The sequence below is a fragment of the Aptenodytes forsteri genome, unplaced genomic scaffold (assembly GCF_000699145.1).
Source record: "Aptenodytes forsteri isolate BGI_AS27 unplaced genomic scaffold, ASM69914v1 Scaffold640, whole genome shotgun sequence".
Lineage (NCBI taxonomy): Eukaryota > Metazoa > Chordata > Aves > Sphenisciformes > Spheniscidae > Aptenodytes > Aptenodytes forsteri.
Window position 1 is genome coordinate 233,101 of NW_008794887.1, and position 15,894 is coordinate 248,994.

General features: G+C 53.9%; 1 protein-coding gene across 1 annotated transcript in view; it reads right to left on the bottom strand.

Moving 5' to 3' along the window:
* LASP1 (LIM and SH3 protein 1) overlaps positions 1–12,661 on the bottom strand; it is a 30,289-nt gene extending 17,628 nt beyond the window's left edge. Inside the window, exon 1 of the mRNA XM_019470897.1 lies at positions 12,571–12,661. Within this exon, the coding sequence (XP_019326442.1) occupies positions 12,571–12,626 (56 nt within the window). The 5' untranslated portion in view covers positions 12,627–12,661. The remainder of the gene's footprint in view (positions 1–12,570) is intronic.
* Positions 12,662–15,894: the final 3,233 nt, after the last annotated feature.

Consider the following 15,894-nt stretch of genomic DNA (forward strand, 5'->3'; position numbering starts at 1 on the left):
AACCCACCAAAACACCCCCACACCACCACCTCCCTGCTCCCCGTCTTGTCCTGCTGGACATCACCTGCTGCCACGGCCCATCACCACCATCCAGCTGCTTTAGGGGAGGTGGGAGTCAACACCAGGGTCCCGAGGGATGGGAAATACTCTGCCCATCTGAGGACAGCCGTCCCATGAGCATCTGATGGGCATCGGCCATGAGACCCCAGCCAGCCCTCATCCTTCCCCAGCACGTTGGGGAGCAGAGAGGACACAGCCATACCCACACCAAATAAGCCTTAATTAACCCTCCACAGCCCTCCCAAACATCCAGCAATAAGATCGAGAAAGACAAGAATCAGTTTTAGACAAACAACAGATCACCAACTGCTTGAAGGATATAGTTTAATCTCTGTTTAGATTCATCTGATTAGAGGGGATATAATACTGTGTGTTCAGGCTCCCTTCCCCACTACCTTCAGGCACTGGTACGTCAAGGCTTCACACTGGGATACAATATCAAGGCAGATATTTCACCAAGCTACCGCCTGCGGCTTGCTGCAGAGAAATTCCTGCATTGAGACTCCAATAATGATAAAATCTGATTCTCCAGGAGAGTCCTGAGCTCACCAGGAGCAACAGACACCGGGTAGACACCACACTGCAGAACGGGGCACGGGTTTGCCATTTATTTAAGCGTTCCGGACATTTTGGCCACAGTTCCTGATCTCCTGGCGGCCAGTGCCACTGGAGTCTGGATGTCTGGGTGGGTGCTATCCTGACCCACCTCTCTGCCGGACACTTCAGCAGCGGCAGCAGCCGAGCATTTGCCACAGAGCTGCACCGGCGAGTGACACTTTAGAAGCAGAAAAGCAGCATAAAAGACCTTGGGACCAAATCCACACCAGCTGCTGTCTGCTGCCAGCAGAGACGAACAGCCTGGGGGGCTGGCGAGGGAGGGGCTCGGTCTAAATTACATTGGCCCAGCTTGGCCTCTGGTTAGCAAAGATTGCTCCTGTAAAAGCTGCTGCAATCACACTAGTTGCTGGGTTAATGCATTCATACCTTGAAGAGACAACATGGAGAAAGCAGGCCCTTTTGTCATCGCAGAGGTGACAAAAACCCTTCTTAGTAGCCCATAAGCTTCGGTGGCCAAAGGAGGCTGCATTTAACAGCCCTCGCTCAAGGGGTGCTGCACCTCAGCCGCTCCCGGGGACGACTCCTTTCCCCTTCGGAAGGGGCAGCACGCGTTACAGCTACGGGGAGGTTGGTATCTGCCGGGCAGAGTCAGGAGCCAACACCATCAGCAGGAGATGGGCTTTTTTTTTTTTTTGTCCAACCCCAGGTGCCATTAGGCAGCTGCTAGGGGAGCTGGGGCTTAATTAACAGTAGTGCTAATCCAGTAAGTGCACTACCTCAGCTTACAGGGGCACGAGAGGACAGTCCTGAGACTCGTCTCTTCTTGTACCCGAGTTACCGCTCACATCCTGGAGCCCTTTCCTGAGTTTCTTGGAAGTCACCGCCTGACTCATACCAAGGTCAGAGAAAACAAAGCCACCTTTTAAGTACAAACAGCTCAAAACCCAAATGCCCTCCCAGATTGCTAATTCTCCATTTGCGGATCAGGTCTGGAAGGCAACAGGCTATGCAGACCAGCCCCAGACCCGCCGTGAGGATGGGAACGGAGCTCTGTCCCAGTCCTACGAGGAATGCCAAGTGCCATCACCACTGCCCAGGGTCTTCACAAATCCAGTCCCTGCTGCTCAGCAGCAGCTTTTACAGAGATCCCCAATTTTAACAGCCCCATCCCCTGAAGGGCACAGGGATGGAGGGCTGCAGGCAGCCCCCAGGCTGGCGGGAAAGCCGCACAGTGAGACATACGGCTCCTGTGAAGGGCAAATGCAATTTTTAAGTTGTATGCACCGCCAGCCAGAGCCGCATTTACGGCTCAGCCACGGCCCAGAAGCTCCCGTACTATCTGCTGGTGCTGCCAGCTGAAATCATCCCATTGCCATGGCAACCGCATCCCATGCCCTGGGCATGCTAATAACGCTTGGGAGAAGACGAGTCCCCAGCAGCAGCCTCCGGATGCAGGGAGGAGGGAAGCCCAGTCACTACGAGGGCTGGAAACAGAGAAATTCATCCCCGTGGAGCTCGGAAACTGAAAAGCCACGGTTGTAGGGGAGAAAAAAATATTCTGAAAGACAGCTAAGAGCCCTGCTTCTTGCATTTACAGGAACACCGTACCCACAGCGGGCTGTGCCCTGCTACAGCCAGTCTGGCGAGGGAGAGGAAGAGATAGCCATAGACCGCACAGACAGAGCTAGAATTAGGTTTCCACTTCTGTCAGATTTTGAGGAAACCTCCCAAGGATCTGGGGCAGCTTTTTACTCAGCCTGGAGCCCCTACAGACTGTTGTTAGCAGGCAGGAGTAATCAGTCCGTCTGCGCTAGGCGTAGGAAGAAAAGCACAAGTTGAGAGTCTTCCCCTAAGATTAGGCATCGCTTTTCTCCCCAGCCCGTGAGATCTGCCTGATAAAGAAAAGGCATTTCAGTCCTTGGGGAATTTAAGGCCGGGGGATCCTGATGCAGGAGTGGCGACAGCCCCCCACTGCCAAAGCTAGCGCTTCCCCCTGCCCAGCCAGTACAGACACAGACGCCCGGATCCCCGCCACACACCAGAGAGGGAAAAACCATCTCCTATGCATGAGAATCAGCCACAGTAATAGTCAGCAATAAATTAAATCTTAATGAGAAAGCAGCGAGTGAATTGCCTCGGGTTGGGAGCATGGGAGGCAGCGTGTGCGTGGGAACAGGGCGTCTGCGGGATTTGCAGCGACGATGGGCTCGTCCCTCCTCGCGTGGGGTGGTCTCGTGGTGGAACAGACACGGTTCTCCCCTTTCTCACAGTCAAAGCCGAGGAAGGAGCGGAGCTGTGGGTCCTCGCTGCCCTCCCCCAGCCGTCACCATAAATAGGTCTTGGCTGGGGAAGCCAGGAAGGGGGAAGGTGTTTATTGCTCAACCTGCCTCACTCTTTCAGAAGAAGCGTGAGCAACACACGCCAAATCCACCCGTGCAATTACCGAACAGCCACCCTCACCAACAGGGATCAGAGCCGAAGTCTTCCAAAACTGGAACCAGCAGGGATTTCGGTGCCCACCACAGCAGCCTGCTGAGCCCAAAGTCTGCGTGGAGGAAGAGGCTTTCTGCCGGCAGCTGCAGAAGGGATCACACTGCAAGAGCTCCTCTGGCCACTGCCAGCAGGTCCCCTGCCAGTGTCACACTCGTGTACGCTCCCGTAACATGTGCACACCTGCCCCGACGCCCTTCACTCCCTCCCGCTGCTGCAGAAACACTTGTTTCCTAAGTTAGCGCAACAGGTGGAGAACCATGCCGGGAACAAAAGTCACATTAAGGGAAGAGGGAGCCCTGAAGGGCCATTAGAAAAAACCCTCCAGGCTCCACAGGCTTCAGGCACAAGCGGCGGAGAAGACAAACGGGGGGAAGCCGCTTCAAACCATCCCTCTTCTGACAAACTGCAAGGAAATAATTAGTCCCACGCACCCTTCAATGTGACATTTGTGTAAAGTCTGCTGCTAAGTAATAGCTATTCAGGCAAAACCAGTAACCTTTCAAGAACAGATGGGAACCAGGGAAAAAAAACACCCATGTGAGCTACCTGTAGGGAGGTGCCCCTGGTTCCTGCTTCTGGCTGATGCTACAACAGGATCCAAACACTTTGTTCCTGTTTTGGTAGGAGCATCATGGTGTTTTCCCTGCCTGAGGGTACAGGGATGCGGGAGGGTAAAGCAGGAAGGGAGCCAAGTTTCGGTGGGTCTTGGGGACCGCCTGGTGCCCCGTGGCTTTGGCGATGCTGTGGCAGCCGAGCCGGTGGCTGCGAAGCAGGAGGGGTGCAGAGCCCAGCAGGGTGAGCGCATGTCAAGCCCTCGGCATCCCCACAGCTGCTCCGTCAGCCAGGCAGACACGGATTATTTTAACGACTGATGGAGAGGAGCCTGCCGGTCTCAGGGGCAGAGCCGCCAGACGGATGGTGGATTGGCCTCACACTTCGGGGTCTCTCCTCGCAGACACTGCTGGCATCCATCCTCTGCCTGATTATAGTTTAACGAATGGGACACACGGGATCCCTCCCCCAGCTCGATCCCCCGCCGCGGGGGGCCGCTGTCAGATTAAGCGAAGCAGCACGCGAGTATGTGGGGCAGAGGGACACGTGACGGAGCGAAGGCTCGGTGCTTGGGGCGGTGCACGCCAGCATCGCATCCTTGCTCAGCGCTGGCAGAAAAATACCCCCTTTAATCCGCAGCTCCACAGGACCTCGGGTGATTACACCCATCAGGAGAGATGCTAAGAAAAGCCACCCCAGATTTCACACGCTGCAAAAGTAATTGAACAGCCAGCTAAGGAGGGGAGGAGCACAGTGATGGCAGCCAGCCCCACTTTCCAGAGGTCGCCTGCCCTGTGCAGGCAGCCAGCCCCCAGCTTGGCATGGGGCATCTGCCCCCACAGAGACACAGTCCCAAACCATTTGCTTTCTGCATCACAGCAACACCTCCAGCCGGGCAGGTGCCATCCACAGAGCGGGCGGCTGCTCACCCCCCTCGAAAACCCACAAAAACCCAGTGCACACAGTTCCTCCTCCAAAAAGAGGAGCTTTATGGCCTGCAGCAAGACCCTGCGTATGAGCCCTTGGCAAGATACCCCAGCGAAGCTGTGCCGGTACAGCCACAGCCACCAGAGATGAGGCATTTTTTGTTGCATTGCTAAATCAGGTCAATCGAGTCTCCTCTGGCCAGATAGAGCCTGTCTGGCTCCCACATTGGGAGTTGTTTGAGTACGGCAACTCCGAGGCAGATGAAAGTTTACCCCGCTGTTAACAGCGAGTCACAGGGTTCCTGTGGGATAACGGTCCGTCTGCTCTGTGCATCTCACAGCCCTTCCCCGAGCAGCTCTGCCTTTTCCCCCCCAGCATCACTACGGACACCCTCGCACAGCCACCTGCTTCACTTGAGGAGCCACCATAGAGTAATAGCTGCGCAGCCAAAGGCAAGCCTAAGGTAGGAAGCTCCTTTGGCAGGGACATTGGAAAGCAAACACAGACCCCCTCCTCCCTGTACACCGACCAGAAACAGCCCCATACCAGGCACCTTGGTCCCATGTGACCCGTAAGTCGATGACACCTGGGCAGTATTTTCACCTTCCCAGACCCCAGACAGACATTAGAAAGCAAACACAGACCCCCTCCTCCCCGTACACCGACCAGAAACAGCCCCATACCAGCACCTTGGTCCCAGTTTCCTTGTGACCCGTAAGTCGATGACACCTGGGCAGTATTTTCACCTTCCCAGACCCAGAGCAGCAGCGTAAAGGGTTTGCCAGTGATCTCACCTCCAGATCAATGTGACTCTCCAAGCACTTGCACCCCATCACATCCCAGTCCTGCCCTAAAAGCAGCGTTTGCCCCCGAGAGCTGTCTTCCCAGGAAGCCAAGTTAAGCGGCAGCACTTGAACTTCTGCCTTTGGAGCTTCACGCAAGCTGGAAACAGAGTTAAACTTCTCCAGTAAAGAGACTGGTGGGACACATCTGTAAAAACCTCGTTTAAGTGCATCATGGCACCATCCAGCTGTTCCACAAAGAGCCAACCGATGCAGGTCTGTTAGCTACAGGACCCAGACTCGGCATCTTCAGCATGACTCAAACCCGTACCTGTTCCTCCAGGAAGGCTAGTTTACACCATAGATCATGTGCGAGATGACCCAGTGTTTAGAAGAGCCTCTCTAGCTCCAAGTATTGCTTGTATTCAATACAGGCTGCTTTACGCAAGTGCTTTTGGCGGACTTGTCCAGCACGCAGCAGCACATTTATTTATGGTGTATTTAGCACTGGATGCAAATACACCATCCCTTCCTCACCCACAAACCTGCACCTCCGAGAGGTGACAGTCACCTTTGTGCAGCTGTATCAGGGTTTCGGAAAAGAAGAGTTAAACAAAGGAAGTAATAGGCTCTGCTCTGCCAAAAGGCTCCCAAGCTCACATCCTGCCTTTCAAAGAGCTGCTGATTCTTGGGGACAAGCTTAAAAAAAATAAACTGTTCTTTTTTTAATAATAAAAGCAGCACCACACCGCTTTGCGGAGGGCTTGCAAACATCCTACTATAAAAGAGCAGGCTGCAGAGAAAGACTTCAGTTCCTCCCAGCGTTTCTGGGGAGCGGCTGCCAAAATGGCTGGTCCTGCCCTCCACGTGTGCAGCTGCTGCCTTCTCCCAGCATCTGCTCTCAGCCCGCCCCAAAAACGGCTTTGCATAATGTAACTCAGAGCACAACTTTGCAGGATGCTGTTTCTCAAAGACCCTCCCGTTGCCCACCCAGTGTGCTGGTGCCAGGCTAGCACAGGGCTGGAGGAGGCAGGAGAAGCAAAACCCACTGCCACCAGCTCTGGCACGGCTGTCTCGCCATGGGACAGCAGCAGGGAGAGCAGGGTTTTGCTCAGCCAGCTCTGCTCTCCACGAGCGCAGGCAGCATCCATCTCACCCCCGTCCCCAAAGGCTCTGCCAGCGCTTACCAAGGGTGTTGCAGAGCAGCACGCTGCCTAAGTGAAAAACAGCCTGTTTTCACAAACCTGCTTTAATCCATAATGGAAAGATTTCAAGTGAATGCAGGAGAACAGGGGTTGCCAAGCTGTGAAGTCAGAAGTCACTTCTGGAAAGGGCTCTGCTCGTCACGCTGCTCCCCCCTCCCATCGCCGAGCCCCCAAAACAGAGCAGTGCCTGTCCCGTCCTCCCCCCACCGCTGTTTATGGGAACAGAGCAGGCATCACAACAGAGCTGGGTTTTTCCACAAGGTTTTTTTGGCCCCAGGCACGGATAAGCAAGTTTAGGAAAGTCAACATTCATCTGCAGCCTCCCCCCCCCAGCAAGGTCAGCGCTGGGCAGCCCTTGCTGCAGACTCAGCCCAAACCCTGCGCTCCTGGCTCCAGGGACGCTGCGTGGCTGCTGCCCCCTCCCCTGGGCAGGGCTGCAGGCAGCTGCCAAGCCCTGGAGCTCTGCCCCACAAACCCACCCGTGCAGTGCAGGGCTGCAGGCAGCTGCCAAGCCCTGGAGCTCTGCCTGAACCCACAAACCCACCCGTGCAGGGTGAGCTGCGCTGCTGCCCGCCAGCCCAGGGCGGGAGGAGCGGGGAAGCCGGCTCAGTTTTGCTGCACTCCATGCACAGCAGGACAGTGACAGCGGGAGGACCCTCACCCACCGATGCAGCACACCCTGACTACAGGGGACAGTGTTTCTTGGAGAACAAGCTCACTTACCATCTGCTTTGCTAGGATGAGATGGTTTAGAATTTAACAACAAGCAGGCACCAAACACCTGAAGCAGGAGCACACATTCTCTTCCTCCTAACTCCAGGAGCAGTTGGGAAACATCTACCAGGTGGGTGGAGAACACCTGGGGCTACTGGAAGGAGCAACATGGCAATGCAGGGTGAGCCCGGGAGGGAGAGAAGTAACCTGCAAACAGTCATGGTGAGATTTCCCCTCGCCCCCTCTCCCGAGGCTTCACCCACAAATGCTTTGGCTTCTGCACACCGGGGCATCACTGGTTTAAACTGATCTCCAGACACGGAGAGGAGGTTACAGCTGTGGATGGGCTGGAGGGAGGGTAGCAGAGCCCTAGAGAAGGATTTTGGATTTCCAGGAGGAATAGTGTCAGCTGTGAGAGGTCTGTGGTACACGGACAGCACTTGGAGTAAGTCATCCCCAAACACCTCAGAAGCCAGAGTCTCCACCCCAAAGAGGATTCACTAACATTTGCAGCCTTCCAACCATTAATCATGGCATTACTCAGGAGAGCTTTCCCATATCCCCTCTCCCCCACAGAAGATGCATCAGTCAGCCCTTCCTCAGACACAGCAGAGGTGAAGCAGAAGTATGCTGTATCCCCTAGCTCCTCCAAGCCATGTGCTGGGGGTCCTCCCCTCCCACCCCCCGGCAGCATACGGGGAGGCCAGCTTTCATTTACGCCGAGACAAAAAGCAGAGTCTGTTCAGAGCTCCACGGCATGCAAAGTGTGCACACCGAGACAGAAAGGCAGTTCTTCTCATCCAGAAACTCAGCACAAATAAAGCATGGGATAAACACCCGGACTCTGTCCCAGCAACACAGTTGTTCCTCTTTCCCTTCCTGCCCCCCTCCGCCCCCAAAAACTTGGAAGATCACTTTATTAACATAGTAGGCTGCTACCAGATGGAGCAGAGAGGAATGCCAAGAACAGATCACTGGCTCCTTGTGAAGCCCAGAGCCGCTCGCTAACTTTTTCCAAGCAAGGAGTTAGCCCAGAGGTATTGGGCTCCTTGCTCTGCACGGAAAGGCAAGGATCTTAACGGTGAGGAATCTGCCAGGGAGGTTCTTCGGGTCATCACCAGGAATCAAAGGTTTTACAGCTCCCATTCAGAGTTGCTGTGGCCCGGTAACACCAGGTGCTAGGTCTAGGTAAGCCGGGCAGGGCAGCTGCCGGGCAGGGAGCCGCTTGCCCTGACTCAGCGAAGAGGAATGTCAGCCCCGAGATCCCAATCCCCCGGGGACACATCCAGCACACATGCCACGCCACTGCCACGCCGGGTGTGGTTTCTCTGCAAGGAAAGTCAACTCCTTGAAGGAAAGCTGAAGTCACACAAGTACGGCAGATGGAGGGAGCGGGGACCCTGCCGACACACCTACGTAAGATATTTTTGGCAGTCTCGCTTAGCCTTTAGCCCCTTTTTGAGGAGGAAAAAATGCAGTTTAGCAAGGGGGATGTGGAGACGCAGCAGCACGGCGATTTCCTTGTGCTCTGCACCGGCCTGAGCCAGGACTACAGCGAAGGTGAGCAGAGGGGCTCGGCCGGCAGCACCACCTCCCTGTGCGCTGTTCAAACAAAGGATGCTGCACGTCAGGCCAGGCTGCCTCTCCTTGGAGGGGGAGGAGGGACCGCTGAGCAAGTAGGCCATTAACTTCCTGCCAGCCAGTCTGCAGCAGTAAGGAAATTAAAAAAAAAATCCAGCACTGTGGGGTGTGCAGGCAGCAGAGACAGCCCCTCTGATCAGCCATGTTCCAGCGGCAAGATGCCAGCGCAGGGGATGCACATGCAGCCAGAGCAGGGCTTTCCGAGCAGAGGTACATCCAACGGGGCAATTGCTTGTACGTCAGCAAGAATTCAAGCAAACCCACCGCTCCGAGGTAAAGCCTAGCCTCGGATCTCGTCTAGGTGTCCTCAAGGGAGATGAGCAGAACAACCAGGAGCCTCTTGCCCAGGATACCGCTCCTTCCCCCCACCTCCACACAGCTCCACACCCAGGCACACGCGAGCTCCTCTCTGCATTTCAAGCAGCAGCACTGCCCAGTGATGTCTCTGAAGATGCCGACTCCCCAGACCGAATATACAGCTTTGAACTCTCAGACAGTATTTTCAAGGCACAGATTTGTGCTGCACGCTGAGCCACCGCCGAGGCAAAGCGGAGCTGCCAGTCACCGGGGCTGTCTGGAAGGAGGGGACCAGAGCCCTGCTGCTGCAGGTACCGCCTCCATTTGGGACTCACAGCTAAGGGACACTGCCCCAATCCCCCCGCCTCAGCCCTGCCAGCTGCAGCACAGAGCTCTATTATCCCTTCAGCTCAACAAGTAAGAAATTAAAGCCTATATATAACACATATTTGGGAGCAGCTGGTCCCCTTGAACTCACATGCAGTCTTGCCTGCCCTTTGCAGCCTGGCTCTCCCCCACCCTTCATTTGCAGAAGCCTCAAACTTCACCTGGATATTGCCCTTCCTCCACTTCTACCTCTTTTAGTTCAAAGTGCTCATGTAAAGAGATGAGCCCAGCCTTGAATGCTGCTTCCAGTGAACAACCAGTCAACCCAGTACCCAGCTGAAGTCAAAAGAGGAACGGTGAGGAGGGTGGAGACGGTCACGTCTGCCACCAAGCAAGTTCCCAACACTGAGGAGCATGGGAGGGCAGAGGGCAGAGTTAACCAGCCACCTTCTTGAAAGGCTTCACACAGATTTATTGCTGGGGTAATGTCAGATAGGGAGGAAGCCCAGCCCTCTTCCTCCTGCTCTCTTGAAGAAAGAAACTCAGGAATTTGGCAGAAGGCCACGGCTCAAACAGAGGAGACCCTGTGCTAAGGCATGTTCAGAAAAGCAGCCTCTTCCCTGCCAGGATAAACGTTGCTTTTCCACCCCCTTCTCGGGGGATAGAAGATGTTGCCCCTCAACTCCAACATCAGCAAAAGCTGTTTGGAAAGGGTGGGCTCCTTCTGGGCTGCCCTTGTGCCAGACACGCTCACCTTGCCTGGACGTTTCTTCCTCCCCAGGATACTCCGGGGGCACCACACGCTCCAGCTACAGCAGCTGAGAAGGAACCAGACCCACGTCCTCTGGCTGGAGCTTCCCTTCACCCCACGTCTGGGCATTGCAATTGCAACCGTCCAGCCACCACCCCAGCAAACAAGGGGCTGGCAGCTGCCAGAGGCAAAGCCTCATGTGCCAGCAGCTTTCAGCTGCTCTCACTTCCCTTCGCTTTAAGGCATGGCCAGGCAAGGTAGGAAGAACAAAGCATTTAATGCAGGTTTCTGCGCACAACTCTGAACATCCAGGGCTACCCTGGGGTAGAGGCGAGACAGACGGCTGCCTCTTCTTCAGGGAGGCTGTTAAAGGGTTAAGACAGCAAGCCAGCATCAAAGGGAGCTCTCAGCAGAGGGGGTTGAGAAACTGAGATGGGTCGAGGTTGCGCAGACTCCTTGGAATCTCAGGAATTTCCCATTATTATCCCACTTCCCTTCCAGCAGCCTGGAGGGAGAGAGCGCAAGAACAGGACCCCAGGCCCATCCCTACGGCCAGAGGCAGAAGCACTAGGGACGGGCATGCCCCAGCACTGCACGCCAGGCAAGGCGCTCTGCCAGAGCCGGTATCAGGGCGCCCACCATCCAGAGAAGAAAGCTTTGGTTCAAGACACTAAGAAGAGCTCAGGGGCCTCATCTCCTGCAGCTCTCTGCAGATGAAGGTCTCAAGCTCACAGATCCCAGGCTGGCTGGACCACCATCACGGTAAGTTGAGATACCTGCACAGTCCAATAACAAGCATCCCTCTAATCAACAGTTCACCCTGCCTCGGACCAGAGGTTCCTCCCTCATACTACTCCAGTAGTCCAGAAAGTTCCCAGTTTCACCTCAGAAGCTGGAGCTCTAATAGTGCTGGTGGCCCCCATACAACTAGATAACCAAGAGTTATTTGCTGCTATTCACACGATTGCCACCCTGCATTTCAGGTGAGGTCCCAAGACACAACCATTACCAGCCGAGACTTGAATGCTGCAAGTCTCATCCCACTTCAACAGAAGCCTTGACTGTGACTTGTCCAAGGTCATCATCAACACCTGGTATCAGCAATAACCAACCTACAGAAGAGCTACAGAAGTGGGAAGTTTTTGCTAATGCACCACATGGCTGATGGTCTTACCACTTCTCCTTTCTACTCGTCTTAGACATTAACAGGGTAATATCCATCTTACAAGGATGTTGTCAGGATTAACATTTTTAAATTACTCTGTGAATGGACCGTGCTATACAAGTGCTAAGTAGTATTATGTTATCTAATTTTCCTTCTAAGAACTGTTAATGTATAAGCAGCAGCTACAGAAATCTTATTGCAAAGCTGCTTTATAAACATCAAGAAACACATCAGGTACGTAGAGTTCAGTGCTTCCCTGTGGGCTGAGTAGGGACTAGAGCTCATTATGCAACAGCAGATCCCAGAAAGCTGTGCACGATTAAGGGTCCTTCTTGATAAGCAAAAAAAAAAGAGGGGGCCAGTGAACACCCACCACTCAGAAGCAGCTTGAAAGGTCCAGGAAAGCAAATTGAGGTGTGGTACAGGCAGCTGCTCCTGTTGTACCCTGCTCTGCCTCCATCTCCCCCACACTGCTCAGGAGAAGGATCTTGCATTCAAGCTGTATTTACCTTCAGATGCATTTACCTTCATAACATCCAGGGCAAATGCCAGTAGATTAGGGTGAATGCCCTTGGCCATGAGCCCATCAGCCCAGCAGAGCACAGGCTGCAGTGACACCCATGTCCCACGCTGTTTCACACACCCCATTTCCCCTGCACAGAAGGGCATTTCTCCTCTCCCCAGACACCTGTATTCAGTTGGGCTGGTATAAACACCTTTTTATTTTCCCTTTTTTAAGGGGAGACAGATTAAGATCAGCTCCATGTAAATGCCTGCCTGTATTTGAGTTTTATTCACCTTTTGTCTGCCCAAGCTGGAACTGGAGAGCAGCCATCAGCTGGCATTTAAGCCTGGAAAACACTGTTTTAATTACCAGCATTAATTGGCCTGTGTGACCCCTTCAGCCACGGCTTGACACGCGCTCCCAGAAAATGCTGTGGGGAAAGACAGTTTCTGCAGAGGTCAGGCTTCCCCACAACTCTCATTTCATGGTGTGAGGACCGGTGCTTAAGAGGGAGCAGGGTCCAGCAAACCCTACAGCATCTCCCAGGCCCAACGCTTTCTCAATGGCAACAAGAGCAGGTAGCAGAGACTTACGCGTTGCAATATGGCTTCTTTTCGTAGCCCTTGTAGTTTTTCATGTTTAGGGTCATCTTGCAGGTCTCGCAGTGGAAACATGCTTTGTGCCAGAACTGGAAACAGAGACAAGAGAATCATTAACACAAGTGACTTGCAAAACAGGGCCACTTCCCACTAGAATTGCACAACTCAAACTCAGCAGCTCCTCCAGCCTAGAGATGTCAGTGATAACACCCACGACCCCTGCAAAACCTAGAGGACAGACAATATTCTTACTAGTTTAGGACACAAGTAAATCCCCCCTTGACCCTCCCAATGCACCTTATCTCAAGAGAGCAGCAACATTTGCTACTTGCAAATGTTATAGTAGCCTCTTGCTTCCTTATCTCCAGACCAGGAATTCATTTGGCTTGGCCAAATACAGGATAGGAGAAGCCTCCTACTACGAAAGAGGCACAACAAGCCCCTGTGAGCAGGGAGACTGTCAGCAGAGTTAACAGCTGTGGTTTGCAGGCTTCAAAGTTGCTGCTTTAGGTTTTTTTGCTGATGTTAGCCAAGAGATAGCCAGAAGAGCAGGTCAGGTGAGGCTGCACACAGACAACAAGCCAAGGAAAAGAAGACAGAAGAAAAGGTTCTCGTGAGAAGCAGACAGTCCAATACAGACAGCTCAAAGGTCCTCACCACCCTTCTGCCTGCAATTTACGTGCCTAATCCCCAGCCTCACAAACTCTACGGCCCCAGAGGATGCAGGATCACCCCAAGCCCCCCTCAGCCCCCCTCTCCCCACGGTGGGGCTGTCAAGAGCTATGACTGCTCTTGCCGGTGCTGCATCCTAACACAGGGCAGGGCTGGGGACAGCAACAAGGAAGAGGAGCTGCTAGCCTGACATTTTGGCGAAGGCAGTTTTTGCATCCTCTCCCCAACAGCTCTTGCACCAGTAGCCTCAGGCTGACCTCACACCCCACCTGAGGTCTGCCACCTGAACGCAGCTGTACAGCAGCACAGCTCTCCTTTCAACCAGCGAGGCACACTCAGAGCCAGGGCTAAAGACATATTCCCTGAAATTCAGATCATGACCCTACGTTATGGGTTTCAACACCTAATGAACCCTGAAGAAGTGTTTTAAGCTTTTAGGGCTACTCTTGAAGGAATTATTTCCACTTGGCATTTAACTGGCCCGAGTGGCTTTCTAGGCTGGAAGGAGCCCGAGGAGAACAGCTCAGAGCTGCTACCAAGCAATTCTGCAATTCCACCCCATGACGCCCTGCCAGTCACCAAGTGACCAGACTTTGTGCTTCCTCTGACAGCCATCGGGACTTGAGGGGTCTGGTGTGACTTCCCAGGGAAGAAAGGAAAGCGCACAGGCAGGAGCCGAGCCGGAGCAGCGCAACAAGGAAAGCACAGCCCGAAGCAATGTCTTTACTCACTGGAGGTAAGGCAGTCCTGCCCTAGGGTTGCCCTCCCTCCTCGGCTAACCCCCCTCCTTCAGCAAGGCCCCCCTGCACAGCACACAAACCGCCCAGCATCACCCTGCAAAATCCGGGAAAGAACAAGCGGAAAGCCACATTAGCAGCTCATCCTACCAAGCAGATTACAGTCAACAAGCCTGCAGTGTGACACCCAGGCCTTGGAGCCAGGCACACATTTACTATGCAGTGAGCAAACCCAGGGAGAACAGCTGGCGGTTGTTGCTATGATTTCCACCCTTAAGCTTTTAAAAAGTCATTTCCACCACTGCAACTGCTGGCTCGGTCTGTGTTCTTCCAAGGAGACGGCAAGAGCCAAGCCTAAGCCCTTGTGCCACCTACCCGCAGGTGCCACACCCCAGCGCGCAAACACCTCCGCGGCTCTACGAGCCTGTGACTCATCCCAGAAGGACAATTTGCCTCCTTTCAGTTGCTCACAGCAACATATTTGTTCTTTTCCTCTAGTTACACGAGTTCCTCCAGAGCTTGCCGCTAACAGTGAGAGGGGGCTTCTTGCTGCACCACGCGCTGCTCTGTACCAACACCCTCATTCACATCCAGCCTGCACAGGATTATTTTCCCTCCCTCCCAGCTCTCGGGCTCTTTAAGGACAGACAGATCAACAGCCGAGTCCTGAGTTCTTCAGGCATCTTGAAAGTTACACAGCCTTTTGGTTGAGCTACTGCCACATTAGAGGTAATTAACAGACCTCTCCAAGCTTGTCAGCCATTCATAGTGCTGTAATAGCTGTGCATAAATACCAGAGATGCCACTATAAATATGCAGAAATGAACTGACAGCCAACATGACTTCAGAGCCTCTTCCTCCGAGGAATACCCAGGCTCCCAAGAGCCAAGGAGTATCTGGCAAGGCCAGCTGTCCCCCCGCCCGCGGCAGCCTCCACAATAAGCACAGCAGAAGCAATGCACTCAGGCGGCCTTTACCCCCAGCCAGAGAGCAATTAATGCATATTCTTGCCTCAGTTTGCATTAGGCATTGTTCAGCAGAGGTGTTTCTGTCCTGTGGCTCTTACAAAGGAGACTCTGCAGCCTGAGCAGGCAGCCGAGCCACCCAGAGAGCGCTACCCCTATCTCTAAGTCTTGCTGCCCCCAAACTTTGTCTTACCACTGACAGTATTAATGCCGGATCCACAAATCTAAACCAGCACTAAAAGGAGGGCTGCAACGCAGAACTGACACAGGGGAACAGCAATTATGTAGGCTTCCAGTAACGCTACCGCTCACCCTCCAGCACGGCTGCAGAGAAAGAGGACAAGTTTCAAATAGGTTTTTAGAGAAGCATTAACGCCTGTGCTTTCCAATTCCAAGTTTGAAGTGCTCCGAACATCTGGAGGCGATCCCAGGTACAACTGCCCGGCGCAGCTCGCCCCACGTCCCAGCAGGCCGTGCTCTACGAGAAGCACGCTGGCTGCGGTCCAGGCAGGCTGCTCTTGGAGAGACGGAGCCCTTCCCCACTCCAGATATCGGGGGACAGAGCCCCCAGCCACAGTACGTGTTGGTTGTTGGTGTCATTTATAGCTCATGCTGCAGCCGCACAACAACCCTCCACCAAGCAAAGCCATTGCTCCACACCTGGGAACAAGCATCACTTGAGACTCAAGGGTTAGAGGACAACATATAAAGAGAGACTCCTCGGGCCGAAGGCAAACCCTTGATCTGGTTTAGTGCACTGTAACAGCTAACTCTAACTTCTACTCATTTTAGAAAAAGTCATCCGACATCAGCTTTACACGAGTTCAGCAGTTGCAGCTGCAACCACCAAACCCTGCAACACCCGCTCCAGCGATGGGCGGCACAGGAGATGTCACTTCCACAGCGGAAGCCAGCCACATCACCCAGCACCTTATCCGGACAGC